The 27,840-nt window shown below is 37.4% G+C and overlaps 1 protein-coding gene across 10 annotated transcripts in view; it reads right to left on the reverse strand.

The window, feature by feature from the left end:
- The window catches only part of Ppp1r9a (protein phosphatase 1 regulatory subunit 9A), a 310,969-nt gene extending 284,005 nt beyond the window's left edge, over positions 1-26,964 (reverse strand). For 6 of the 10 annotated variants that reach the window (XM_047560860.1, XM_047560859.1, XM_047560857.1 and 3 more), the window contains exons 1-3: positions 26,880-26,940; positions 25,971-26,177; positions 23,074-24,665 (exon numbers count right to left, since the gene is read on the reverse strand). In XM_047560860.1, coding sequence (XP_047416816.1) covers positions 23,074-24,468 — 1,395 coding nt within the window. In that variant the 5' untranslated portion in view covers positions 24,469-24,665; positions 25,971-26,177; positions 26,880-26,940. Of the gene's footprint in view, positions 1-23,073; positions 24,666-25,970; positions 26,178-26,443; positions 26,833-26,879 lie in introns of those variants that run through there. The other 4 variants (XM_047560861.1, XM_047560853.1, XM_047560855.1 and 1 more) reach the window with 3 other exon arrangements.
- Positions 26,965-27,840: the final 876 nt, after the last annotated feature.

Here is a 27,840-nt window from a genome sequence, read left to right on the forward strand (position 1 = left end):
CCCCTGCATTGGCATGTCTGCATAGGATGGGTGCTGGGTCCAGGATATATACCCTGGGCTCAGTACTGAAGGCCTCTGTGCTCGGTTTTCTACTGTTCAAACAAAGAGGCTGACTATTGTAAGGACTAAGTGAATTAATACAAATACAGGCTGGCATGGTAAATATCCATTTTTATCATCATCATCCATTATAATAATATCCCACATAAAAAATTGTTCAGGAACAAAACAAAAGCTTTGTTTTCTTTTGAGAAACATGTAACTGGGTATTCCTCCTTTCACCACACTGGAACTGTCTCCAATGCAGCTGAGAGAAGGGAGGAGAATGCCTCCCACTTCACCTTCTATTCTCATCTCTCTGCCTGTCTACCTAAATTCAGTCATGACTTAAGAAGCACTTTGATACTTACATGCTTCATCGACATTTCTGCAAATAGTTCAGAATATTTTAACTTCACTGTTCAGAGAAGGAGAAGCCTTAGTTAAAAACTGAACCATAATAACTTTATGTCTGTTAATCTCCTTGTAATTTGCACATTTCAAGTGAAATCATGGCAAACTATGTTTCCAAAGAATTTCCTTTTTTAATGGTGTCTGGGATGAAACCCAGGCCTCACGCATGCTAGCCAAATGTACTGCCACTGAGCTGTATCCCCAGGCTTTGCTCCCAAAGAATTTTTCAGTTTGTAGTTTGATAACATACCGGTTGTCAATAATTAAAGCAATGAAATTTTCCTGCATTGTGGCAGGGCATACACACACATACATATACACACAGATATGTGCACACACATAATAAATAAAATCTGTATCTGTGTCTGCACCTATTTTTAGGCAGTTAATTCTTTCCTGACTTTTAATCACAGTCACATATATAGACACATAGGGCTGCTCACTCTGTTCTATGCATATATAATATGCTCCGAACCACCTGCTTCATAGGCATGTCATACTGTCACAAGGAAGATAAAATAATGGAATGTGAACAGGTCAAAACTCTTTTATCACTCCTGACTAAAAAAATATATATATATATATACACATACACACACACACACACACACACACACACCCATGTGGAAAGGAATCTCCATCTTCACCATTAGAAAAGAAAAGCAGCATATAAAAAAAAAGAATTATTATAATTATTATAGGTAGCATGGCAGTTAATTCATTAACTGTTATGATGTTGAGTCCCACCATCCCCCTTTTCCTTCCTCTCCACTACTCCTACCTATGATTTCAAGGACAAATGCACTGCATATGTATTCTCTCAATTTTAACTTAGGCATAAATTTAACTTCCAGAATTAGCTCTCTTCAGAGTGTCTCCAAAACTTTGCCTCAGTTGAAATAAACTTAGCAAACTCTGAATTCGCACCTCAAAGCAACATTTACAAAAATAAGGGGTCTGACAATTCATGTAGCAAACTAAAAGGAAAGCTATAATAAAAGCTTCAAAGTTTACATCTAGAAGAGACTTCAGGATGTAAAGATCATTTAAACCAACCTTACATTTAAAGAATTCAAATATGGTGTTGGTACCAATTCAATCTTTCTGACACAACTTACAAAATTATAAAGAAAAGTATAATAACACAAAGTCAAAAAATCTTTTCACTGGTATGTACTAATTTGCTTTAAAAAATAATCCTAATCCATTCTTTCTAAAGAAAGACAGTGCTAGCAAAGCAAATAGTTAAGAGTGTGAAGTAAGAGTCTACATAATGGGAGAAGATCTTGGCCAGCTACTCCTCTGATCCCTAGGGGATTTATATATAGGGGATTACTATCCAGAATATACAAAGAACACCAAAAAAATAAGTAAATAAAAATATTTCAATCAATAAATGGGCACAAGAACTAAAGAGAAACTTGTCAGAAGAAACACAAATGGCCAACAAATATATGAAAAAATGTTCAACATCTGTAGTCATCAAGGAAATGCAAATTAAAACTACACTAAGGTTTTATCCCACTCCAGTCAGAATGGCAATGATCAAGAATACAAACAACAGTAAGTGCTGGCAAGGTTGTGGGGGGAAAGGTATACTTGTACATTGTTGGTGGGATTGCAGACCATTCTGGAAAGCAGTTTGGAGACTCTTCATAAAAGGAGGAATGGAGCCACCATATGACACAGCTATCCCCACTCCTTGGTGTTTTCCCAAAAGATTTAAAATCAGCACACTACAACAATACAGCCACCTCAATGTTTATAGCAGCACAATTCACAATAGTTAAATTACAGAATCAACCCACATGCCTTCAACAGATAAATGAATTAAGAAATTGTGAAATATATTATATATATGAAATCATATAAATATTTTACATATACATGAAATTGTATATATTTTATACAATTATATATATTTATATATGTACATATATAAATACATATATATGTGAAATTATATACACATATATATGTACATATATATATGTGAAATTATGGCATTTTCCAGTAAATGTATGGAAATGGTAACAGCATGATAAGTGAAAAGCCACAATCAGCAATTCAAAAGTTCAAATGTTTTCTCTCATATGCAGAAGCTAAAGTAAAATAAAGGAAAGAGGGAAGAAAGGATAGGATAACATAAAGGACCAATCAAATACAAATTAATAGACAAGCGAAAGGAAGTCTAGTAGAGTAGAGGAAGGAAAATGGAAGAAGGGAGGAAAGGAGGAAAAATGGGAGGGAAAAACGGGGATCATGAACCGAAATCAACTTCCATGAATGCATGAATTTGTCGGGATATAAAGCTCTAATAAAAAATAAATTAAAAAAAAGGACGGAGGGCAATGCTAAGTCGATCTATTTCTGGTCACCCCGAAAGTAGAAATGCTCAATCACAAGCACTTACCAGTTTATCTTATATAATGAAAAAGAAAACTTAGCTTGCCTTTAAAACTGGCTACCAACTAGCCCCACACCTACCTCAAGCAAAGTATATGCCAAGAGCCAGGTCTGTGAAGATTCAGTCCAAAAACTCACTGAAGAAGAAAAGGCCACAAAAACAGCCATTCCCTCCCATTCACCATTCAAACTCTTAGAAGTCACAGAGAAATGGTATTTTAAGAAACCACAGTCTAATTCATGCAGAATGTGTCCCTAAAAGGAACACGTACATTATCATCATGTTGGTTCCTATACTTAGTATTTTTATAAATATATGTTGTATGTCATTTTTATTCATTTTCAAGATGAATTTCAGGGTTTTAAAATATATATATATATATATATATATATATGTAAATAATATAATTTTTATTTTCAGGAAGAAAAGCTCACTGTGTGAGACCAGGCCAATAAGACTAATTTAAAGTGAACTATGTCAAAGAATGGCTGCTTGGAATCAATTGAGTCATAAATTAGAAGTTAATAGTAATACCATCTGAAGGTTTATACCACACCTTCAGAAAGCAAGCATCATTGAAACATCTTATTGATGAAAACATTTTTTTCCCTGAGTGTAAATTAAAATTGGAAGAGAGTTGTTTGAGCCTATTGTTAATGAAGAACAATATTCATACATATTTCCCTGAAGGTTTTGCTTAGGATTATTACAGATCCCATACTACAGAGGGTAAAAAAAAAAAAAAAAAAAAAATGCTGGAAAAAAATCTGCAAAGGAAAAAAAGAAAGGTTTCCAGCTGACCACGCAAAGTAATTCTGCAAGAGGTAATAGTAATCTGCATACCTATTTTTATATTGATACATTAACATTCTAGACAGGCACAATGCCACATGCCTGTAATCCCAGTTACTCAGGAGAATGAGGCAGGAAGATTGGAAACTTAGTCTGTCCCAAAATAAAATTTAAAAAGGACTGACGATGCAGCTCAGCTGCAGAGTACCTGTCCAACATGTTCAAGGTCCTGGGTTCAATACCTAGTACCAAAAACATAATAATAACAACAGTATAGTTTAATCTGTAGGACAGAGCCAGCCCAAGACTGTTTCTTTTAGGACCTGATCTCTGATTCCAAATTTACGACTAACCTTATGCAAAATCCTGACTTGTTATCACATATTTTAAATGACATATAATAATACTATCCTACTTTACCAGAAAGAAATATCAGTTCAGGGGCTTTAAATCTGTTTTTCCATTCCCCTTCCTGATTAAAAGTATTCATTTCCACACCTCAATCCAAATTAACTGCAAACTTTCCTCAAAGTTCCTTACTTCTTCAACTACTCACCAGCAAGTTTGTTAAACCTTTTTAACTTTTTTTGGTTGTAGTGCTGAAGATTGAAGCCAGAGTCCCACAGTGCTAGGCAGGCAAGCACTCAACCACTGTGCTATACTCCCAGTCCCTAAACCTTTATACTTCTTAATCTTCTCTTCTGCCAAGCTTTCTTCAAAGCTCTATTTCCCAAACTCTGTTTCTCCATAATATGGGCCTGTCCCATCGTGCTGCCTCCCAACACTTTCATCATGTATCACCCCTTATTCTTATCTTTTGTCTGCTCAATCACCCCAATGACACAGATACCCACATCTAACACTCAAATCCACAGCCTTGATTCCAAGGTCCCATCCTATCTTGGAACAGTTAGATCAAAGAGAGTCAACTTGCTCTTTATGTCTTGCTAATTTCTTTACTATCTTTCATTTGTTGACATCTGTTTTATAAGCCAAGTGCCTAGTCAAAATCTTCTGTGGTAAGCAAAGGAGAAATGCCTAGATGAAAAAGAAATAGTTGCATATGATTTTTGTACTTAAAAGTTAATTTATACTAAATAACACCTCTCATCATCTGCCTAATCCAGTCTGCCTAGCCTACTCCCTTGGGTGTTTTGACTCCAATTCTTACAAATCTTCATTACGTAGTATCCATGTTCACTTAAGCTAAGCATACCCATAATGCATATTGTTTACCTGTCCCTTCATCTTCCACTCTCCATCCAAGTTGTCTTTCTAACATTCAAACCTCATCATGCTTTTCCATGCTCAATACTCCCTCCACTGCTGGGTGTGGTGGTGCACACCTGTACCCAGCTACTCAAAAGGCTGAGATAGGAGAATCTCAAGTTCAAGGCCAGTCTGGGCAACCTAGTGAAACCCTGTCTCAAAATAAAACTAAAAAGGGATGAGGAGGTAGCTCAGCAATAGAGCACTTGTCTGGCATGCATAATGCTTTGAAGTTCAAAACTCAGTGATGCCAAAAATGAATTTTAAAAACTGATGTATATTTTAACAGGTTTACATTGATGTAAGACACATAGCATACATTCACTCACTTATCTTTTGATATCATACCAAGGTCTTTCCTTTAAGTTTAAATTGGCAGATTCATTATTGGCATTATTTTTCTAACATAATTCATTGATCTGTGGCCAGTTTGGCTTTCTTCAAAGTGGAATAAAAACTTGAAGACACTTAAAATCACTAGAGTAGCAAATCTTTTCAGATATATACTGAAACAGCTTCAGTCATCCATATCATGCTCATATAATTTAACAGTAAGATTTTTAAGTGATATCTTTACCAGATCTTTCCAAAGAATTTAATTTACATTTTTATAGGAAGATTATCTTTCTTTTCACACTTATGTTATCAATTTACATAATACTGAGGAAAATACGTACTCTGACAAATAAATTGGATATAAGCAGGTTTAGGAGTCAGTCCTAGGCTATGCCTGTTGCCCCCACTAGCTCCTTAGTCAGCTTACAACTCAATAAGGTGAGACTGGGTAGTAAGGGCACACTACTACTGAATTGTCTGTAGGCCAGAATCACTCAGGTGGGCATCAGTCATCATCTGTTGAATCCAACAAACAGAAGACATCAATGAACCCAGCAAATGGGCAGAAAGAAACTGGTAGGGCTGGAGTTACAGCTCAATGGTAGAGTGCTTGCCTAGCATGCACAAGGCTCTGGTTCAACCCTCGCATCCAAAAAAGAAACAAATAATTGATTTTCCACTTCTCTACATAATTAATTGTTATCCTCAAGGTTTCTATTCAAATATCACTTCCTCTATGACACATCAATCTTCTTCTGCTGATAAAGGTAGATGTCCCTTCTCAGGAGCATCAGTGCAAGCTGTTACATCTAAGATGACCAAATGTACTGGCATCCCTAAGTCAGTCCTAGGTTACACCTGTTGCCCCCACATAAGTATTAATACCACCCCTTCACTCTCAAAGGGTCCCCATTTTGACAACAGATTATATGGTCACTACAGACAGTACAAGACACAAGGAAGACTAATCAATGGTAACTGTCTATGTGCTTATTTTTAAAACTAATAATCAGACTAATTTTCAAATATTCATAATCATTAATATTTCCCCTTCTATTGTCAAAAGAGTAATACTTTAGACAATTATATATGCTTTCCTATGTACATACCCCTATCACGACATTTACCACACCATCCTAAAAATACTTTCTTCCCTACTTCCTTCATAAAACATTTCTTGAGAAGCAAATGTTTGTCTTATGTATCTTTCTCTTTTTGTAATGTTGGGAATAGAACCTAGAACCTCACAAATGCTAGCCAAGAGATCTACCACTGAACTACACCGCATCCCTTTTTTATTTTTATTTTGGGATAGGTTCTTGTGAAGCTGCCAAGGCAAACTTATGATCCTACTGCATCAGTCTCCCAAGCAGCTAGCATTACAGGCATGCATCACTATGCCTGATTTATGTTATGTATCTTATGTACCTCTATACCCATACAGCAGAGAGCAAAGTTCAACTTATTTTAAGCATATTTTAAGCATATTCAATAGTCTGTTTCCCTAAATAGCTGTAGCATAAGAAGTTATTTATAAAAACTTGAATAACAGGTGATTTATTGGTCTTGACTGATGCCTACACAGTAATTATAGAATGTTATAACCATATTTATCTCAAAATGAAAAACATCAGCAGTAATAAAAGCACATCTAACATACTAGCTCGATTCCTTCAAATAATGTGAAAAACTTTCTTAAGTTACTTTTTTCTTTTTTTCTTTTCCTAGTTGATACTGCAATTGAACCCAGGGGCACACTACCAATATGCCACATACCCAGTCTTTTTATTTTGAGAAAGTTCTAAGCTCCTGAGTCTGGCCTTGAACTTGCAATCAGCCTCCCAAGTTGTTAGGATTACAGGTGTGTGCTACCACGCTAAGCTTAAGTCATACATTCTTACCAACATTTTTCTAAAAGGTGCTTTTATTATACCCATTTTACAAGTGGGAAAAGAATAACTTTCATATTCCACTAGTATATAAAGAAGCTATTCTCATGGGCCCTGAAAATACTATGGTTATTCTTCAACCTCAATGTCTATATTACTTTTTAAAGAACACTTTATAAAATACATCTCCAAATGTACCTAAGACTGAATAAAGTTATTGTACATTTAAAAAAAGAAATACAAACAATAGCTCAGCCATTCTCTTCCTTAGGGTGCTATTAAAAGCAATTTCTGCCTGGGGAAAATTTGTTTGTACATAAACAAATTTGCATGAATAAGCCAAGCCATTTCATATTTCAGCTTAATAACAACTGTCAAGCATCTTCCAGATAATGCAATTCATGGAGGAAATATACAGGCAAAAAATGTGATTTTAAGACCTTGGATTATTTGTTCCTATGCAGTTTATTCTAATTACAAATCAGAAAAAAAAAAATGAAAAACTCTTTTCTGGATAAACAAAAAAGTCATACTCAGCAAGAGCTTGATTAAAGAATAAACAACCAACCACCAAAATATTTACAAATTATAACTTAGGTCTGGAAATGAAACCTAACACATTTCTAAAATCAACATTAAGGAAACAGAGGTACAAAAATGACCCAAAATTGTAATTCCTATCTAATCACTGTAAAAAACAAAAGAAACTCCACTGTAGTAAACAGGCCAAGAAATAAAAAAGGGAGAAGACTAAATGGCAATAATTTAATTGCCTTCTTCAATTAAATTTTCAATTATCTTCATTGTAAAACTACAGATATACTCACATACTCTGGTTACCAAAGCTGTGGCAAGTTACTACAATTTCTAATAGTTTTACAACTTTCCAATGGATTCTCATACAACTACTTACAAGCTTGGGTGATCACTCAAAGAAGAAATAGAATTAAGGCAAATTGAATAACCTTCTCCTTTTACCCCTCAAAGCCACATCTCACACAACCATATTTTAATGACTATTCCTTGTTACTTAATAAACTGCCATTACCTCATAAGGCAATAGATTGAATTTTCCCAAATCATAGAGAGCACAACAGTTTCAGCCAACCAGAAGAGTGGCCAGAAAAGATAATAATTGGAAATGTAATCACCCAGCTTTCATTCACACAGCTAACTTGAAGAGTTTTACCTACAAATCAATCATAAACCCATTATACATATACAAATACTATTACCACCATCCCAACTTCAACCTTCAGATAGCAAGCAGAGAGGAACAGGAAGTGAAAGGTGCACTGGTAATAGCCATGGCAAATTATTAACCATGGACTGTGTGCCTACTATGTGACAGTCCTGGAGACACAACCACAAAACAAAGTTCCTACCCTGAAAGTTTAAAGAACTTGCTTAAGACTAGCAGGATTTGAATTCAGATATGTCTTATTCCAAATCATGTGATCTTCCACTACAACACACCTCCTCCAAAGGTGAACCATTTCAGCAGATTTTCTAAGGATAAAAGGGACAGCAAAATCAAATTCCCATGAGATATGTAGGAAGAAATGAGTTCTTTCTCTGAAACAGTTTCACAGGGTACAACAATATAAGAAAACTGAACTGTGTTTATTTTTATGTTGTCAACTTGGCTGGGTCATGGTGCCCAAGTACTTGGTCAAACAATTGTTCATGGTTCTATGGAGGGGCTTTTTGTCTTTTGGTTTTTGTCTGTTTGAGTTTTTTTGTGAGATTAACATTTAAATTGGAGAACTTTGACTAAAACTTGTTTCCCTTCATAATGTGAGTGGACTTCATCCAATCAGTTGAAAGGCTTGAAGAGAACCATTACTGACTTCCTCCAGTCAAGAAGGAATACTCCAATAAATGACTTCCTTACTTAGCTGTAACATCAGCTCTTCCCCAGGTCTCTGGCCTGCCAACGCACCCTGTAGATTTTTTTAAGTATTTTTTAATATTTTTTTTTAGTTGTAGATGGACACAATATCTCTATTTTATTTATTTAGTTTTATGTGGTACTGAGGATCAAACCCAGTGCCTCACATGAGCTATGCAGGTGGTCTACCTGTAAGCCACAACCCCAGTCCCACCCTGTATATTTTTGACTTGCCAGTTGGCACAATCACATGAGCTAGATAATTCCTTAAAATAAATCAATCTCTCTCTCTCTCTCTCTGTATATATACACACACATATCCTATTGGTTCTGTTTCTTTGGTAAATTCTGAGTAATACAATAACTAAACATTAAACATAGGACATGAAAAAAAGATACCTTCAGAAATACTCCTATCCATACTCTCAGTTTATTTCCACCCTCCTCCAACAAGGACAGACTCTGACAGTTCTAGTAGGATCAATTCTAGCCAAAGATCTCCTTTCTAGATTAAAGGGAAGGAATTCATAAGAATAAGAGCCAAAGTTAAATAATTCCAAACTAAAACTCCACTGGTTATTTCTCCTGCAAACTGGCCAATCTCCTGAGGACTCTCCAGTTCCTTAAAGGTACTACTCAGAGAGTTCATTATTCAGAGAAGGAAGCAGTAATATAAAAATTCCACAATCATAATCTCCAATGGAAAAACACAAGTCTCATTTCAAACTTGGTTGGGTGCATAATTAGCCAAGAAAGTTATTATAAACTCAAATCCCTTATGAAGACAAACTTATATAAACATTCAAAATCATAACCAATATTGTCTTTTTTCTTCTAATGTCTTTTTCCAATGTAACCAATTTATAGACAGGAGTTAAAATCTTAAATGTTTTATCTGTTAATATCACCTCTTCTCCTTTAAATAGTCCTTATAAATATATACAATCATCTAGACATCACTACTAGAAACTAAGCATTCAACAAAATATTGAGAATTTTTTAGCCATATTGTCGTAAGTTTTAAGTATATCTAATGAAAAATCATAATGAATATCAGATTATATAATAAAGCAAATTAATTAGGACTTCACCAGAACTTATAAAATTCCAGAATTGCTTAAAATTCTAAGATTTAGCCAGGCATACAGGTGCATACCTATAATTCTAGAGATTCTGGAGACTGAGGCAGGAGACTGAGGAAAGTTTAAGACCAACCTCAGCAATTCAGCAAGACCCTCAGCAACTTAGAGAAACCCTGTTTCAAATTTAAAAAAAAAAAAAAAGGACTGGAGAAATAGTTCAGTGGTAAAGCATCCCTGGATTCAATCTCCAGTACCAATAAATAAACAAGCAAGCAAAGACTAAGATTCAAGTTATCAGCTGATCTAATTAGACCAGAAATAATACTTCAAACTTCTAATTTCAGAACTGTGCTCATCAACAAAACTATGTTTCTCATCATTTATACACTGTAATGTTATCTACAAACCTTCCCAAAGGTGGAAAACTACCCAATGCATAAAAGGAACTGACCCTTTGACTCCAACTAAAAATATATACTACCATATAGTCTAACCATACTTCAAATGGACCTCTTTTCAGTTAATACTTCTGTTAAGAGGAACAACAGGAAACTACATACTGGCTGGTGTTTTAGAACAGGAAACATATTCAAAAGAACTCTGGGGAGGCCTAGAACTCAAAATCCTGTTTTTAACTGAGTGTGTGCATGTTTTTCATTGGATTATATGTAAGTAAGAGAATGAACTTGACATCATTCCCTCAACTTCATGAATAGGAAGCCTACTGAGGTTCAATAATCTAACAGATCAAAAGGATATGAGCTCACCTGGGAAAAATGGTTAGACTTTCTTTAAACAAATGTTCATTATTTTTAGTAGGACTATTCATTAAATTATGTTTCACTTCAAATCTAATATATCTGGTTTTCAAAGGCATATTTTAAGTAACTCATTAAGATAAGGCATACACTATGGCTGAACTCAAGGAAAATATCTAAGACCTATGGAAATGCTATAGTAATAATTTAAAATAAATTATAAGGTATCCCCCCTCATAAGATTTATAATCTTAGCCACAAATGTGGGATCAATGTTAACAAGGATTTAAAAATCTGAACTTAATGAATTCAACTGTCAAAAGTGTACCCTTTTCTTAAACTAATGCCTTCTTCAGTGTTACAAAAATTTACACTTTTTAACCAAAATTTATTTCTGTGACATATGCTCTAAAAAAATTACATTTAACTATCAGAATTTTGGGCAGCATTAAAAAAAAAAAGTTCCCTTAATTTCCTTAAATTGTCAGTTTTATCCCCCACCACCATTTTAGAGGTGATAAAAGAATTAACACATACTCCTTATAGAAAATTTAGTAAATCTAGAAAAGTATGAATAAAGTTTTAAATGTCATCTTCATTTTCTCAACCCAGAATACAACTGAGTTAACACTTTGATGTACAGGTTTTCAAATTTTTGTTCTAGGGGCAAATACACATAAATAAAAATTAAAATGGAATATAAATGCATACTTATACTCTGTCCACTTATTAAGAAATATTTCTCATCTTGAAAAAATCTTAGAAAATAATTCCCCCATTACTGGATATGTGTGTTTCTTTAACTTTCTATTAATACCAATACTTTGATATAGTCCTTACTAACAATCTTTGACAAAAAACAATACTCAGAACATATATCCAGAAAAAGCCAATAGTAGACTGGGATTTAGCTCAGTGGTGGTAATGCTTTCCTAGCACAAGGGAGGCCCCAGGTTCAATCTCATCAATAAGTCACTGAAATATGCAGAAATTATGAGAGATATTTCACCTAATAAATGAAAAACTATAAAGCATCTAAAATAATACTAAGTGCTGGTGCAAGGATCATGAAAGGAGCTATTTCAATGCAATGCTAATTAGAACCTAATATAATCTTCCTGCATAATAAGTCAGGCAATATGCATCAAGGGCTTTAAATATTTTAGCTAATAATTTAATTTTAGAAAGGGATCCTAAGCCAGGCCTGCTGGCACATGTCTGTAACCCCAGCTACTCTGAAGGTTAAGGCAGGGGGTTCTAAGTTTGAGGCTAGCCTCAACAACTTAGCATGACCCTGTCTCAAAATAAAGAATAAAAATGTCTGGGAATGTAGCTCAGTGGCAGAGTACCCCAGGGTTCAATCCATAATACCGTACAAATAAATAAATAAGAAATTAATTCTGAATAAACATAGATAAGTCTAGATGTTAACAGCCCCACAAGAAAGTATGTAGGATTAATTAACATTAATTTAGCAGTATAAAAGGCACTGAAGACCTGATCTACATCATTTCTATGGTTTGAATGTATCCTTCAAAAATTCATATGCGGGACCTTTATTCCCAATGTGATGGCACTGGGAGGTGGAACTGTTAAGAGATGGGATCACTGGTAATACAGAGAACATGACGTTATAAAGTAAGGGGGTACCTTAGCCAGGCACCCTGGCACATGCCGGTGATCCCAACTACTTAGAAGACTAAGTTGCCCAGGCTGTTTCAAAATAAAATAAAAAGGGCTGGGGATACAGCTCAGTGACAGAATGGTTCAAACCCCAGTTCCCCAAAAAAGAAAAAAACAGGGCACACCTTGTGTTTTGCCCTTTGGCATGTACATGCCTGCTCTTTCACCTTCTGCCATGCTACGACTCCCTTGCCAGATGTCAACACGTGCCCTTAGATTCAGCCTTCAGAAAGAATCATGAGCTAAACAACTATTCCTTTATAAAGGACCCAGTCTCAGGCATTCTGTTAGAATAATAGAAAATGAAATCAGACAATTATCATTATTGAGCTTTCCCTAATACTTCACAAGTTTTAATTTGTGGTCCAGCCTTCACTTTTCATAAGACTTGTTTATGTGTTTGTTTTAGAGCTCAATGCCCAATCTTACAATTTCTAAGAGGAAATAGATGCTTTCAGCACAGCCTATTATATAGTAACTGATATACAACATATATTACCACATTTTATTACTCCACCTACAGAATAAAACTTCTAAAAATTGAACACAAATGTATTGATAGATAAAATGACAACTGGAACATCCAACAATCAGTTTATTCATTTATTTTTGTGGTATTGGAGACTGAACCCCGGGTCACTCTACCTCTGATCTATATTCTCAGACCTTTTTTATTTTTGATTTTGAGACAGTGTCTCACTAAGTTGCTGAGGCTGGTCTCAAACTTGTGATCCTCCTACCTCGACCTTTCAAGCAGCTGGGATTACAGGCATGTACCACAGTACCTGGTTATAACATCAGGATTTTAAAAGGTAAAAATAAACAAAGAGATGTTTCAATAAGTTTTGTCCAAACCCCTGAAAACCAAAGTTAGCATCCCCAGGGGATGCCCACCAATACTTTTTTCTACAATCAGTTTTGACTTTCCCCCTAGGGAAATAAACATAGGTAGATAGGTAGGTAGGTAGATAGATAGGTAGGTAGATAGATAGATAGATAGACACCCAATATATATTAGATCTATACACTATCAGTTGAGTGATGAAAAATGGGAACTTATGTCTTTTACTTTATGAAACAATTCTGTACACCCATTTTGTCTGAAACAAGTGCTTAAAGAACCTAACAATATAGCAGTGACACAGGCATGGTGGCATACACCTGTAATCCCAGCAACTCAAGAGAATGAAGCAGGAAGATTGCAAGTTCAAGGCCAGTATCAGCAATTTAGCAAGACCTTGTCTCAAAACAAAAAGTAAAAACAGCTGGGGATGTGACTTAGTAGGTAAGCACACCTGGTTCAATTTCTGGTATGAAAAATACATATTTTATATTGCATATTTTTAATAATACATTATAAAATATAATAATACATTATAAAATATATAAGTAGATTTATATGGATCTTTAAAAAGAAGATCTAAAAATCTAACCAATAAATTTGTTTCTCTACTTCCTCTACTGAAATCCATTACAGTGGAAGGAAAAGTCTTCAAATGCCTAAAAAGGGACCTCTGACTTTGAGTCCTATTTAATTTGTATATTCAAGATTAGACATAAATTTTCTGATATGAACATACTTCCATGAAGCTCTACTTGTACACATTTTTCAAAAAGGAATAGAAGTAAAAAGATATTTGGGGAGGAAAAAAAATCTAACACGACTAAAAGAAAAAGTTCACCTCACTGTATAGTAACACACTCAAAGTATAGTCATTCAGTTTCTTAAGAATCATCCTGGTCCAAAGGCATCAAGAGACAAACCCCAAACCCCGCTCTGGAAACCTCTTACCTGGGAACTCCTGGAAAGAAACCCCCAACACCAAGATCTTGTTCACCTTCTTGACCCTTACCAACCACTATGAATCCCAATCTAGACGACCATTTCAAATGGCATAGAAAATAACTTGGAAGATTCACATTCCCCAGTATAAAACACATTCTCCAACTTAAAAATGAGGGAAAGATACTGTTACCAGTTTAATTTAAAACTACATATCATCCATAAATATGTGGGGAATAGTCTTAACTCTACAAACACTTTTAAAATCCCGGTGAAAGGGATTGAAGAAGCAAAGAACAAAACTCTACTCCTTCAACACTAAAATTTCTAAGTACCTTTTTACTCTGCTATTTTACTGTCTTCTTTGTAAGGACAGGTGTGTAAGAAAGAAACAGGAAGTTAGGTTGCAAATTTAGTAATTGTGCAAAAAATTATCAATATTTCAATCATGTTGAACTGTGCTATAAAGCTATTTCCAGAACAAAAGTGAGAGAAGCAATTAATATGTCAGCAACTATATTACAAAACATTTCTTTCTTTATTCTTAGATTTCTCAGCAGGATGTTTGAATATATAGTTCAACCCATACTTTCAAAAGTCAAGCTGCTTTAAAAATCCACTCTATAAAAATGTACTCCCATGGATTTAAAACTTTAACTATTTTAAAGGTTTTTTTGTTCTTGTTTTTCAGGGCCGAGGACTGAATTCAGGACCTTGCACGTGTTAGGAGAGTACTCTGCCACTGAGCTAAATCCCCAACCCCTAACTATTTTAAAGTTTGTGGTATAATCTATAGCACAAATAACAATCTTCAGAGCAATTTAACACAAATTCTTCATTTCCATATTTCAACAAAAGATATCCAAAATATGTTTTATTCCCCTTTGAAATAAAGGTACAAATATTTATAATTACGGTATAGTACAAATATGTTTGCAATGTAATCAGAGAATTACAAAATACTAAGCTGAGACAGGATCTTACTGATAAATGACAAGTAAGAGTCTCAATTACAAGAAATCCAAGGTCTTAAGAGGCAGATTTGTCCAAGTTCACAGAGTATCAAGTAACTATCTGTGTTACTTTTATTATCACCAGTTAATATTTATTTAATTACCAGTTAATATTTAATAGTAAATAGGTAATGTGCTTCAGTAGACAAAACAGAATAAACTACATAAATACCTGCCTCCAATCACTCATCTTCGTAGATGGTTGCAGTAGAAATAGCAAGTGGGCATAAGAAATCTAAATTGATATATTGAAGAATCAGGAAATTTTTTAAAAAATAAAGATTAAAGTTTGCCCATAAATAATTCCAATCAATGTAAAGGAATACCAAAAGCAGCAACACACAGCAAGCAGTATGAGAGTTATAAACATCAGATCATTACAAAACAAGGGTTCCTTTTTCCCAGAAAAGACCAACGTAAAGATGAAAATCAGTACTAATATAATTTGTGCCTTTAAAGAAACCCTGTGCTGAATTGAACACTGCATGCTGTGTTTTAGACTACATTTTTGGTTTTGGGGTGTTTTGGAGTTGTTGTTGTTGTTTGGGGGGTTTTTTTTAGTACTAGGGATTGAAACCAGGGGCACTAAACTAATGAGCCATATCCCTAGGCCTTTTTTGTATTTTATTTAGAGACAGGGTCTTGAGCTGCTTAGGGCCTCCTTAAATTGGAGAGGATGGCTTTGAACTGGTGATCCTCGTCTCAGCCTCCCAAGCCACTGGGATTACAGGCTATGCCACCATGCCCACCTAGACTACATTAACAGGAATGCAGCAACCCACACATGGGAGTTGTTCCAATCATCTTTGCCACATAAACCTTTTCTTCCCCAGTTACAAATCTCCTCCTTCCTTCTTGGATTCGTCAGTCTCCTCAGCTTCATGTCTTCTTTCTGAAATTTCATTAAAAGGTAGACAACACAGAGATACAGCCACATCAATGTTCATAGCTGCTCAGTTCACAATAGCCAGATTGTGGAACCAACCTAGATGTCCTTCAATTGATAAATGGATAAAGAAAATGTGGTATATATATACAATGGAATATTACTCAGCCATAAAGAATGATAAAATTATGGCATTTGCAGGCAAATGGATGAAACTGGAGAATATCATGCTCAGTGAGATAAGCCAATCTCAAAAAACCAAAGGAAGAATGATATCGCTAATAAGTGGATGATGACACATAATGGGGGGTGGGAAGGGTTAGTGTTGGGGTTGGAGTTGGGTTTAGGGAGGGGGGCAGGAATGGAGGAAGGAAGGACTGTATAGAGGGAGGGGAGGGGTGGGAGGGGTGGGGGGGAAGGGAAAAAACGGCAGAATGAATCAAACAACATTACCCTATGTAAATTTATGATTACACAAATGGTATGCCTTTACGCCATGTACAGACAGAGAAACAACATGTATCCCATTTGTTTACAATAAAAAAAAAAAAGGTAGACAACATTTGTTGCTCCCACATCTTGCCACTTAATTTTTAGACCATGTCACCATTGCAAAAACTCTTTTGTACTTGCTCTCTAGACTTTCCTATAGTCTATTATCCTCACGGTATCTTAAATTTAACATATCCCAAGCCGTACTCATTGTGTCTCCTACATTCCTTTAAAATAGCATGTTTCTGATTCCATTTATATGAAATGTCTAGAAGAAGCAAATCCATAGAGACAAGAAGTAGATTACTGTTTGCCAGAGGATGGAGGAAGAAGAATTGGGAGTGACTACTAACAGGCACAGAGTTTCTTCCTGCCATGATGAAAATGTTCAAGAATTAGATAACAGAAGCTGGGGTTATAGCTCAGTGGTGGAGGCCTTGCCTTGCACACGTGAGGCACTGGGTTTGAGCCTCAGTACCACATAAAAATAAATAAATAAAATAAAGGTATTGTGTCCATCTACAACTAAAAATACATTTTTAAAAAAGAATTAGATAAAAGAGTGATGACTGCACAACAGTGTGAATATACTGACAACAACAATTATGCAATTTAAAATGGAGTTTTGTGTTATTTGAATTTTTATCTCAATAAAAATTGCTATTTAAATTTAAAAAAATAAAAACAAGTGTACACACACACACACCAGCTTGCACTTTATTGAAACTTTCCTTTTACCTTCCAAAGTAATAAACTCCCCATAAGTGGACTTATTCAAGCAAAAGATAAAAGATCATCTGTCAGCAATATGCTATTAAAGGACTTCCCAAAGTGACTGGGAAATTACAGTAGATTACTTTTTAGTATTTTTCATCTCTAAATTTCTGTGTCACCAAAGTAAAAGAGATTGGAATCAGGAGAAAACTAAAGCATAACTTGAACATTTTTCTTCTGTTTCAAAATAAGAACTATAGAATATAAGCAATATAATCAAAGAACGAAAATAAAATAGGTTCAAAATGAAAAGGCACAGAAAACAAGAAAGAATAACAAGTAAATGAGATAATGGCACAAAAACCAACAAATTATTTTCAGAGTTTAATAGCACAATGTTTGTTTCGCTTATACCCAATTTATCCTACATCTAACTGTATTTCTCTACAAATGCCTAAACATGTTTTCCTCTTTAGTGACAATGAAATAAGAAGTTAGAAAAAATGTTAATGCAAATAAGATTAAAATCAAATATACCTGATGGGCATGTAATTGGGTTAACAAGGTGAACAATGTATGAACATAACAGAAAGTTATTTCCCCAAAAATCTGGCATCTTATCATTGAAGCCCATGAACCCAACAACTAGTAACATTTGCGAGAAAGTTTAGAAGGAAGATACTTTATGATGTGGAAAAGCAAAGAAACTTCAAATCTTCCTACTTATAAATGCCAGCAAACATCTAAAATAATTTGCAATACAAAAAAAGAAACAAAAACCTTCTTTAAACCAAATTAGCTCTTTCAGAAGCCAGAAACTGTGCCTCAAACTCTTGGTTCAAAAAGGGGTCTGTTTACCAACAGCATCAGTACCACTTAAGAGGTTGTTATAAATGCAGAATCTCAGGTCCCACTCCAGACCTACTGTTGCAAGAGTTTGCTATATTATTTGAGGATATTAAATTCTGTTAAAGAGGACAAGAAAACAAACGGGGCCTGGAGGTATAGCTCAGAGGCAAAGCACCTTTATATCATATGTAAGGAAGGCCCTGGGTTCAAACTCAGCACCACAAAAAAAAAAAAAAAAAAGGGAAAACAAAAATGAAATTCATACAGAGTGATCAATTTAAATAAAGGTAAGTAAGCTTATAGCTTATGAGAAAGAGGCAATACTCACAAGGTTGGTTAAGTATAGATAATGAGAATGAAGCTGGTAAAATGAAGGCAGAATTCAATATATACATTAAAAATAGGTACGTTATTAACCCAAATGACATTGCAAAAATAGAATAAAATACTGTTGGGATAAAATGAGGCTTACAAATTGAAAGGGCTGAAAAGACCAAATCATCATTGTGTCATGTCTGGATTGACATTAAGCCATCTATCTCTGACAGATGTCACCTCCATATCAAGACATCTATTAAGGATACTCAGTATGGTCCCATTCTGGAACGACATCATAATTTGTGGAATCTTGGCCCAAATACCAACTCTGGTCCTCATAGCCACTCCACCAATGAGAAAGACTGATGGGAAAGAGAGATCGAACAGGTGAACACTGTGCAGCCAGGAGGCAGGAAGTAGGGTCCTAACAACTTTGCACTTTATCTTAAGTGTGTTAACTAACTCCATGGTTTTGTTCTTGCTTCTGGATTTGTGCTTTAAATCAATTTGATAAATCAAGAGATTCAAGCACTTTAATTTGAGTCTGAATGCTTCTATTCAATAACCTCTGAGAGCTTGAATGGTACTGCATTTGGGGGCTAACCCTTGCATGAAGGTAATTTCCCACAGAACACCCACTGAAACAGAATCTGCATTTTAACAAGATTCCCAAGTGATTCACATGCATATTAAAGTTTAAGAAGCACTGACAAAACTGTAAGAAAGAGAAGCCTCCACAAAGATAAAAAGTTGGATCTCAGAAAAACTATGCTCAGGAATACCATCCTGAACAAAAGGTTGCATGTAAAGGGAAGAGACTGGGAGCTCCAAAAGTAGGAGAGAATACAAAGAGATCCATTTTCGACAATTAACATGGCTTTGCTTGCCAGTCCTCCTTTGAACTCTAGCTCTCTAAAGTTCCATACAGTTTCAGAAAACACTCGAAGTATAGCACACTGCACCACAACATTAATTCTGCAATCTTCTTGCTGGGGGTTAAGAAAATCTCCTTTTTCAGATAATGCTATATTTCAAGAATACCAATCCAAAGACTGTAAGGCTATCAGTAACAGAGAAAGGGTTATGACTTCCTTAATGAGACTACAGTGACCTCAGAAAGGTCATACAAGAACAGAGTTGAGATGAGTCTGAGAAACCTTGTTATTGGGCTGCACACCTCTCACCTAGCAGTGACTCCTGACTGGGGCAGCGCCAGTTGCCTGCATTACATCCACATTGTTCTTGACACATATGAGGGGCTCAGTAACTGTTCTGAAGTAATAGAAAAAATAATGACAAATGTCACTCTATCTATCCTTGATTCCTCTAGGACACATTTACTTTAATTCAATCACTTGGCTCTGAGAAGTTCCTGAAAACAAAAGCAAAATTCCACATCTCAAACTCACAAGATTCATAACAACCTCCCATCAATATAATAAAGGAGGATTTTATGTTTTCTATGATTAATCCCATTTTAAGATTCCATGACCCAATGAAACACATCAAATATCTGATAAGAAACAACTGTGCCCATGAAACACAGGGAAGTTATACTAACTGCTGGCCAACAAAACAATCTAACCACTTTTAAGTCATTAACAAGTATTAGGAATATGCTATACAGGAAAGATCAGTTATTCTTTTGCTAGGTCCAGATTTAAGACATGTTAGGGTAATATCTAAAAAAGAATTGACAATATCACGCACTCAATGACATATCAAGGACAATATCACACACTCAATGATCATAAATAAGATCTACAAAAACACTAAAGATCCTGGGAACATTCCACCAAGTAAAGAATAAAATATCAGGAAAAGAACATAAAAGTTTCAAAAATCATTTCTATAAAGAATATGTGTCCTGTTGCTTCCAAAGTGTGTTTAAATTTCAAAGGAAAAGATTTTGTTTGGAAATCTTAATTTCCCATTCCATAAAGCTTTATGAAAAGAATAAGGAAACACACACGGGGTAGTTGAACGTACTCTGTTCAAAATTGTCTTATCAAATCCCTTTCACTCTGTGCATTTAGTAGACCCAAGTACTGCTAAAGGACACACAGGACATTAGACATCTGGACACAGTTCTGTACAGTCTTACATGGGTTTTAAATATAGTGTGTTTAAGAACTGCCTCTATAAGGTCACAGAGCAAAGGGCTAACCTTATAGATTTTTGTGTCTTCTGCAGCTAGCAGCATGAGAGATCACATATGATAAGCCTTCCCTAAATACTTGTTAAATTTAATTAAGTATTACCACCCTCCGGAGGCAAAAAAAAAATTTAATTGCAGAATAACGAAATGCCACCACCATCACCAGTAGAAAGCAGTTTTCAAAATGTCCAAGTGAATCTACTTGCATGTCAAACAATGGAAACAACAAGAAAGAGTAATTGTCTCATTCATTACAAAAGGGCTAATAATGACTCTTCTGTTTGCAAACTTAATCCACTCCAACTAGTCCTGTTAACTGCTTAATAAAACGCAAGGCATTATGTTTGTTTCATAAGCTTGATCTAAGTTCTTCATGAAATGTATAAAACCTAAATGCATGTAATCTATTTTCATTCCATCTGTTCTGAAATTCAGTTTATTTATTATATGAAAATTAAGAGGCAAAACACTTACTGTTATGAGCAAAAGTAGCAAAAAGCACTTGACTGAAAATTTCATACCCATAAAGCTGGCTTCTTCCCAGAAATGAACAGACATATTTCAATGATAAATCTTTTAAAATCAATTAAACCTACTATGGTGTAGTTATGTTTCGTGCAGCATAGGACCCAAATACAAAGCTAGTGTCGCAGTGGGCTGAGTGGCTAATCTTCTACTTAATAAATGGTTCATAAACTGCTATCGCCCTATTAAAAAGTCAGTTGCTGGCTTTAACAAACTCCTTGAAGAGTTCATTTCAGCATTTCTGCTTTGCCCAGTGTGAAATGATTTAATCCTGTTGCTTTCTTCCTAAAGAGCAGTAAGACCATGTTCAAAGGGGACATGAATGGTGAAATTTGGGTGCTCACTGGACAGGCTTGAGGGAAGGACACCTTTGAGGACAGTACCTAGAAGTGGAAGAGGAGTGGGGAATGAGAAGGAGAGAAAATAACACTGGGAGGTGGGTAAGCATCCTACTTAGCTTACTTTCAAACTAGATTCAAGTTTATTTCCAACAGTTTAACTTGACATAACCCATTCTGATCCAGAACTTATGCCTTACACTATTAAAATGAAAATCTACCTCCCAACAGCTGCAAATAATTTCATAAAGTATTACTTTATTTCAAAATAGCATTTCATAACTAAAGCAATCAGACTTCTCTGTGGATATTTCTATGTAAATTCTATATCTTATGGCTATATATGGAAGTTCATAAAGAAAAATAACAGTAATTCTAGATTTTCAGGAGAAATTTTTTAAAGATATGACACCAAACTCCAAATCTATCATATATACACAGGATGTAAGCTAGAAGCCCCTAAAAAGTGGTTTCGAACTACACATGTGCCACCATATCATACCCCACACACACATACACCGCCCCACAGATTCCCCAAGGAGAGCATGCCAGAATCTGCGAACTGAGCTGGTAGGCAAGGACACTGTGAAAAAGCACTCCAGGGGATTCCGATACTCAACCAACCACCTCCTGCCCCTACTGCCACTATCCACTAATAATGTCATAATGTTCCACCACCCACTGCTGATGTACTTTATGTTATTCTCCTATACCAAATATTAACTAAATGAAGTCATTAGAATACAGCTTCTGACATTTATCCCGTTTTTAAGAGGTAAAAATAAATCCATGAATGGCAAATCAATTTTACTTTCACAAAATTTCATTCTAAAGCTATACAACAAATTCTGAACTCAAATCTGTTTACAGTGACAGTTTTTCAATTAAAGTATTTAAGTCGGCTAATACATTTCCATAAATCATATTTTCACTACCACGTAGCAATGAAAAAAAGTTTCAACAACATTCTTCACAATCCATTTACACTTAAGTGAGAAATAACTCAGATATTTTTAAGCAAGTAAATAAAGAGATTTCAAGGTTACCATAACTCACCCAATGTACCATATACCTCATATCTTACAGTGTGTAGATTCAGGTTATTATTTAGAGGTTACAGTAAGTGACACTTGTTAAAGCAGCTCTATTTCAAACTGACACTCCTGATTTTCAAAGCTTCTACTGTTCACACTTCAGTTCAATGGAATGTACCTCACAATCCCCAAAATTCAACTTTCACATTAGTCAATATTAGTTTATGCCACTACACAGGACATTAAAAAATGTGATCTCTCTCCACATCCAAACTTTTAAAATCACCTGCCAACAGGTGTACATATTCACAATGAATTCCTTACAAAAACTTTTAGGAGTTGTCAAATCTATTTTGCATAGTTAGGCCCCAACACTAAAAACAAACTTAGAAAACAAACTTACCTTAATTGGAGCACTACTAAACTTAATTTTCCGATTTGCTGGGATTTCTTCTTCTTCTGGCAAGCCAACGATTTCCGAGTATTCCATATCAGGCTGATAGTAATTGTTCTCATCACTATCTTCCTCCTCATCCTGCTCAGTGCCTGTCTCTCCCCAGTCTGAATTATACCTGGATCTCACCCTATACACATTATAGTCACTATGCATATACACATGGGAACTCTCAAAATTATTTGAGTCTTCAGGTACTTCTTTTCCACAACTGGATGCAGAAGCATCAGGAGAGGTGAAATCACCACCTGCAAGTTCTTTCCTCTGTTGCTTTGCTGCCTCACTTCCAACGGAATTAGCTTCAGTCTCTCCTGAAGGTTGGTTTTGTGGTGAAAGGATATCAGACTTTGGCATTGCCTTATTTTCAGCACAAGGCTCTTCAGGAATATCTTTGTCAATTCTGCCCGGAGTCTCTTGGTTAGATGTGGAGTCCTCGGCTTCCTTGCTCTGCTGTATCTCTTCACTAGGCAATGAAGCTAGAGAGGTACTTTTAGGAGCCACTTCTGGTACGGGAGTTGTATTACTCTTCTGAGCATCCTCTGTATCAACACATTGTTTGTTTGATGGAGACCAAGAATTAGAATCCTTAAGGTGACCAAAGGTGTCAAGATTTGTAACAGTAACAGATGGTAAATTCAGGGGATAATGCCCAGTCACTGAGTATTCATTGTTTGCAGCCTTCTCAGAAATGATGGCACTGGGGGACTCGGTGTTCTCAAATACTGCACTCAGTTGACTCACCGTTGGGGAGACAGCCTCGGTCCGGGAGCTAAGGCTGTCCAAGGAATCAGTACTGCCTCTGTTGGACTTGGAACCACCCCACTCATCCTGTGGTTCACTCCCTCCAGCTTTTTCTTTCTTTGGGGAATAGCGGTTGTTTTGCCCTGACTCATGCACACTTCTCTCAAACATCTTTCGGGTCTCTGTGAATTTAGAATATGAAGGGCCATCATACATTGTGTCAAATCTACTAATTCGTTCAGATACAGAGGACTCCAATTTAACAACCGAGCCATCTGTTTTCTCCAGAAATTCTTTGGGCCTCATTCTTCTCTGAGGGGATGAAGGTCCACCTTTCCCCCTGGTTTTGGCGATGACCGCAGCATTCTCGTTGGGTTCCATACCCATCTGCATAAACAGGTTTTTAATTCTGTTGACATTGGAGCCATATTTCCTCCCCCTGCTCTGCTGGGAGCCCTCACCTTCCTTTGCTTTTTGTTCCCCATCTGACTTGGGTTTGTCAAAGGTACTTTTCAGTGCCTGGAACTCAGTTCTATATGCATTCCTGTGAGGAGAGGCACTTCTGAGAGTGGTTCGTTCACCTGAAGACTCAGCTTTCAACATTTTTACTTCAAGGGTGAAAAGCCAATGTTCATAATGATCAGAAAAAAAAATCTTTCTTCTCTAATCACCAATATTTGGTCAAGTAAAGGACCTCTCAAGTGGCATATTGTCAGTGATCGTCCCAACAAACGTATTAGGAAATTATTCAGTCAAGAGTTACACAAAATGGCTTTTTCAAAGCAAGACTAGAGGTTCATCTGTAATAGAAAAGAATGAATGTCTGAATCCATGTACTCACTTGAATTTATGTTTAGTCAACTAATACACACTTTATTGTCCAAGTGGTTCAGTCACATGTCAAGCAGAAGAAATTATTTATTGAAAAAGGAAATTAAAAGTCAAGAAGTTAAAAGTTATCATTCTTATTGGTCTGGTAACAAAAATGTTTCAAACACAATTTGGAGATCCCTATCAAGCCCCCTCTTTCCCCCCACCCACCAACTCCCCACACACATTACACTTAAGTACATTTGAAAACAACACTTTAGCCCATTTTGGATGCTTTTGTGAATGACCCTAAAAGAAACAGGCAATTCAAGTATGTTTAAGAAATCATCAAACTGTCCAGAAAAATTCATTTCACTTGGCATTTTCCATACTCAGGGAGAACTTACTCTAAGTACAGTTAGAAGTTTGGAATCTGTTTACAAACTTCAAAATATGCCACATTGGCTTATTTCAGTCTCTCTGGTCCAATATTCTCATCTAGAGCATCCCCAAAGTGCCACTAGTGCAATTTCAGAACAAAACAAGAAAAAAGTTCTTGAATGTCGGTAAGTTTCACTCTAAGTTCAGTTATGGCCAATATTTGGAAGTCTTCTAACAGTGGGTATATAATTATGGAGTGGGACGTAGACATCACGGGAATGAATACAAGAGAATGTGACAATCAGAAAGCAAATGTACCATGACATCTCTCTTCCCAGTCCTGATTTGTTTATTCCTTCTTGCCTCTAACTCACTACAAGCTCCAAACACAACAGCAATGCATGCTTGCTGGTCTCTAGTCCACAGCTGGATTTTATATCAATACGCAAGCAGTCAAATACTTCAAGATCTGCTGAAGAGCAGACAATACCGTTCTAAAGATTTTTCATTTTGTTTTTGTTTTGTTTTGTTTTCATATTAGACTGAACCACATCACCCTCACGCACAATCAGCTGAGGAAGCACACACTTTCACTTAAATGTCTCTGAACTCGTTTCCTGGCCCAGCATGCATGCATGGCCCATGCAGACAAACAAGAAAGGCTGAAGAGTGCGGTGCCAGGTTTTTTTTTTTTTTTTTTTTTTTCTTTCTTTCTTTCTTTTTTTGTAAAGCATCGACAATCTCCTTTTACCCTGACATTTTTTTAAAGCCATAAACACCCTCCCTTCTCCCCCACTCACACACCCCATTCCCTCCTCCGCCAATTCGAGCCCGAGGGGGCGGAGGCGGGGGCGAAGGGGCCGCCGGGGATTCAAAACCTGCCCTCACAAAAGACAAACATAAATAACACCAACTTGAGAGGCAGCCGATTCCCAAGCCTGGTTCGGGACGCAATCCCTCGGCCCCGGGGCAGGGCCGGGAGAGCAGGTGACGCCAAGCGCTATGGTAGGAGGTCGCAGTCTAGCTTTGTGCCAAGAAGCACCTGAAGTCCTAACACATTGGCTGCGGCTCCCGGCGGCTGCCAGGCGGATCCCAGTGTGGCACGGGGAGAGACGAGCTCCCTGGCCACATTTAAAAAAAAAAAAGAAAAGAAAAAAAGAAAGAAAGAAAATTATAGGGTAATGATAATAAATCCCTTTGTTTTTCCTCCCAATGTGCCAGGAAACAATAGATCCCACTGATAATGCCTCCGATCCTCAACCTCTCGCTCCCCAACCACAGCCCACCCCCACCCCCAGCCTGCAACTCAGCCTTTGTACATGCCGATATTTCCCTGCTCATCTCCTCCCTCCCCAGCTCCTCGCCCCGCGCACAGCCTCCCCCTTACCCGAGCGGGAGCGCCGCGGGCGGGAGGGTCGGCCGCGCGCTCCCACCCCGCTCGCTGCGCCCCCCGCCCCGCGGTGGCCGCGGCTGCTCGGTGCCGGCCCGCTGGGTGCCCGCCACCCGCTCCTCACGGCGCCGCGCGGAGGGCGGCTGCGGCGGCCGCTTCCACCCGCGCCTCGGCCCCCACGCGCGCCCTGTCCGCGGCGGGCGGCCCCGGGAGGCGCGCTGCGCTCCCCAACGCCATTGCGGGCGGGTGGCGGCGGCCGGGCACCGAAGCGCTCGCACACTCGGGCCGGCCTGGGGCTGGGGGCGCCGGCCTGGAAGGGGCTTGGCCCACGTGCGGTCACCCACGCCCGGCCTTCGGGCCGGCGGGGGAGGCCGGGGTGTAATGGAGGACAGGCCGCGGGGGCGAGGAAGGCCCAGGGTAACAGGTGCCTCACCTCGGCTGAAAGGATTAACTCTAGGGCCGCAGAGAGAGGGAACCCAGCAGCAAAATCCCAGGAGAGGGAGAGAGAGGGAGCCTCTGGCGGCCAACGAAGGGCGAAAAGCACCGGCCCGAGGCGAGGCCGCCCCACCCCCTCGGCCGTGGGCGAGGGGCCTCTCTGGCCTGGGGCAAGGCCTGCTCTTCCGGAGCCTGGCCCGTGTTGGTTCCGGAACTGGGTTTGGGCAACCAGTGGCTGTGGCCCCTGTTTCGTCTGCAGTTAACTCCGTGACCCCAGGGCTTCCAAACCCGGACCACTGTCCTTGCCGGAAAGGCCAAGACCTAGGCCCCCACTCTGGTGACTTCCATCTGAGCCACTGCAGCTGGCCTACTACCCATCTTGACCCCAGGGTTCCACTGCTAAAAGGAAAAGACTTTTAGCACTGCTAAAAGGGCTTCTGACTTTCTTGGCTGGGGAGAGGTTTTCAACCCAGGCCTGCACCCTTTTATAAGTGCTGTTAACTTCCCTCTCCCAAAATGCAGGAAGTGTTATGTCTGGCTGCAAATATTAAACAGATCAAGACTGCCAATATGAAACTTTAAACCAATCTCAAGGTTCTGCCCATAGGCATTTTGTCTCAAGAGGGTTAAAAAACACGACTCTTGTAGGAATATAAAATGAACATAGGTCAAAAATTTAATTTGACTCAATAATTAGGGAGGGAACCAGCGATATACTGCAACTCAAGTGGGAATGTGAAGAACACCTCTCTATAGGCAATCAGGAAAGAGGCAAAAATTGCTTCATCTATAAGACACCCTGAAATGTAATGTTTAGCATTGCAGTAGTTCCTTCTGGGGATATATTCCAAGACCCCCAGTGGATGCCTGGAACCTGACAGAATACTTAGCCCTATATATTCTATTTTTTGTTCCCTGTACGTACCTATGATAATGTTTATACGTTAGGTGCATTATAA

The sequence above is a fragment of the Sciurus carolinensis genome, chromosome 8 (genome assembly GCF_902686445.1).
Source record: "Sciurus carolinensis chromosome 8, mSciCar1.2, whole genome shotgun sequence".
Lineage (NCBI taxonomy): Eukaryota > Metazoa > Chordata > Mammalia > Rodentia > Sciuridae > Sciurus > Sciurus carolinensis.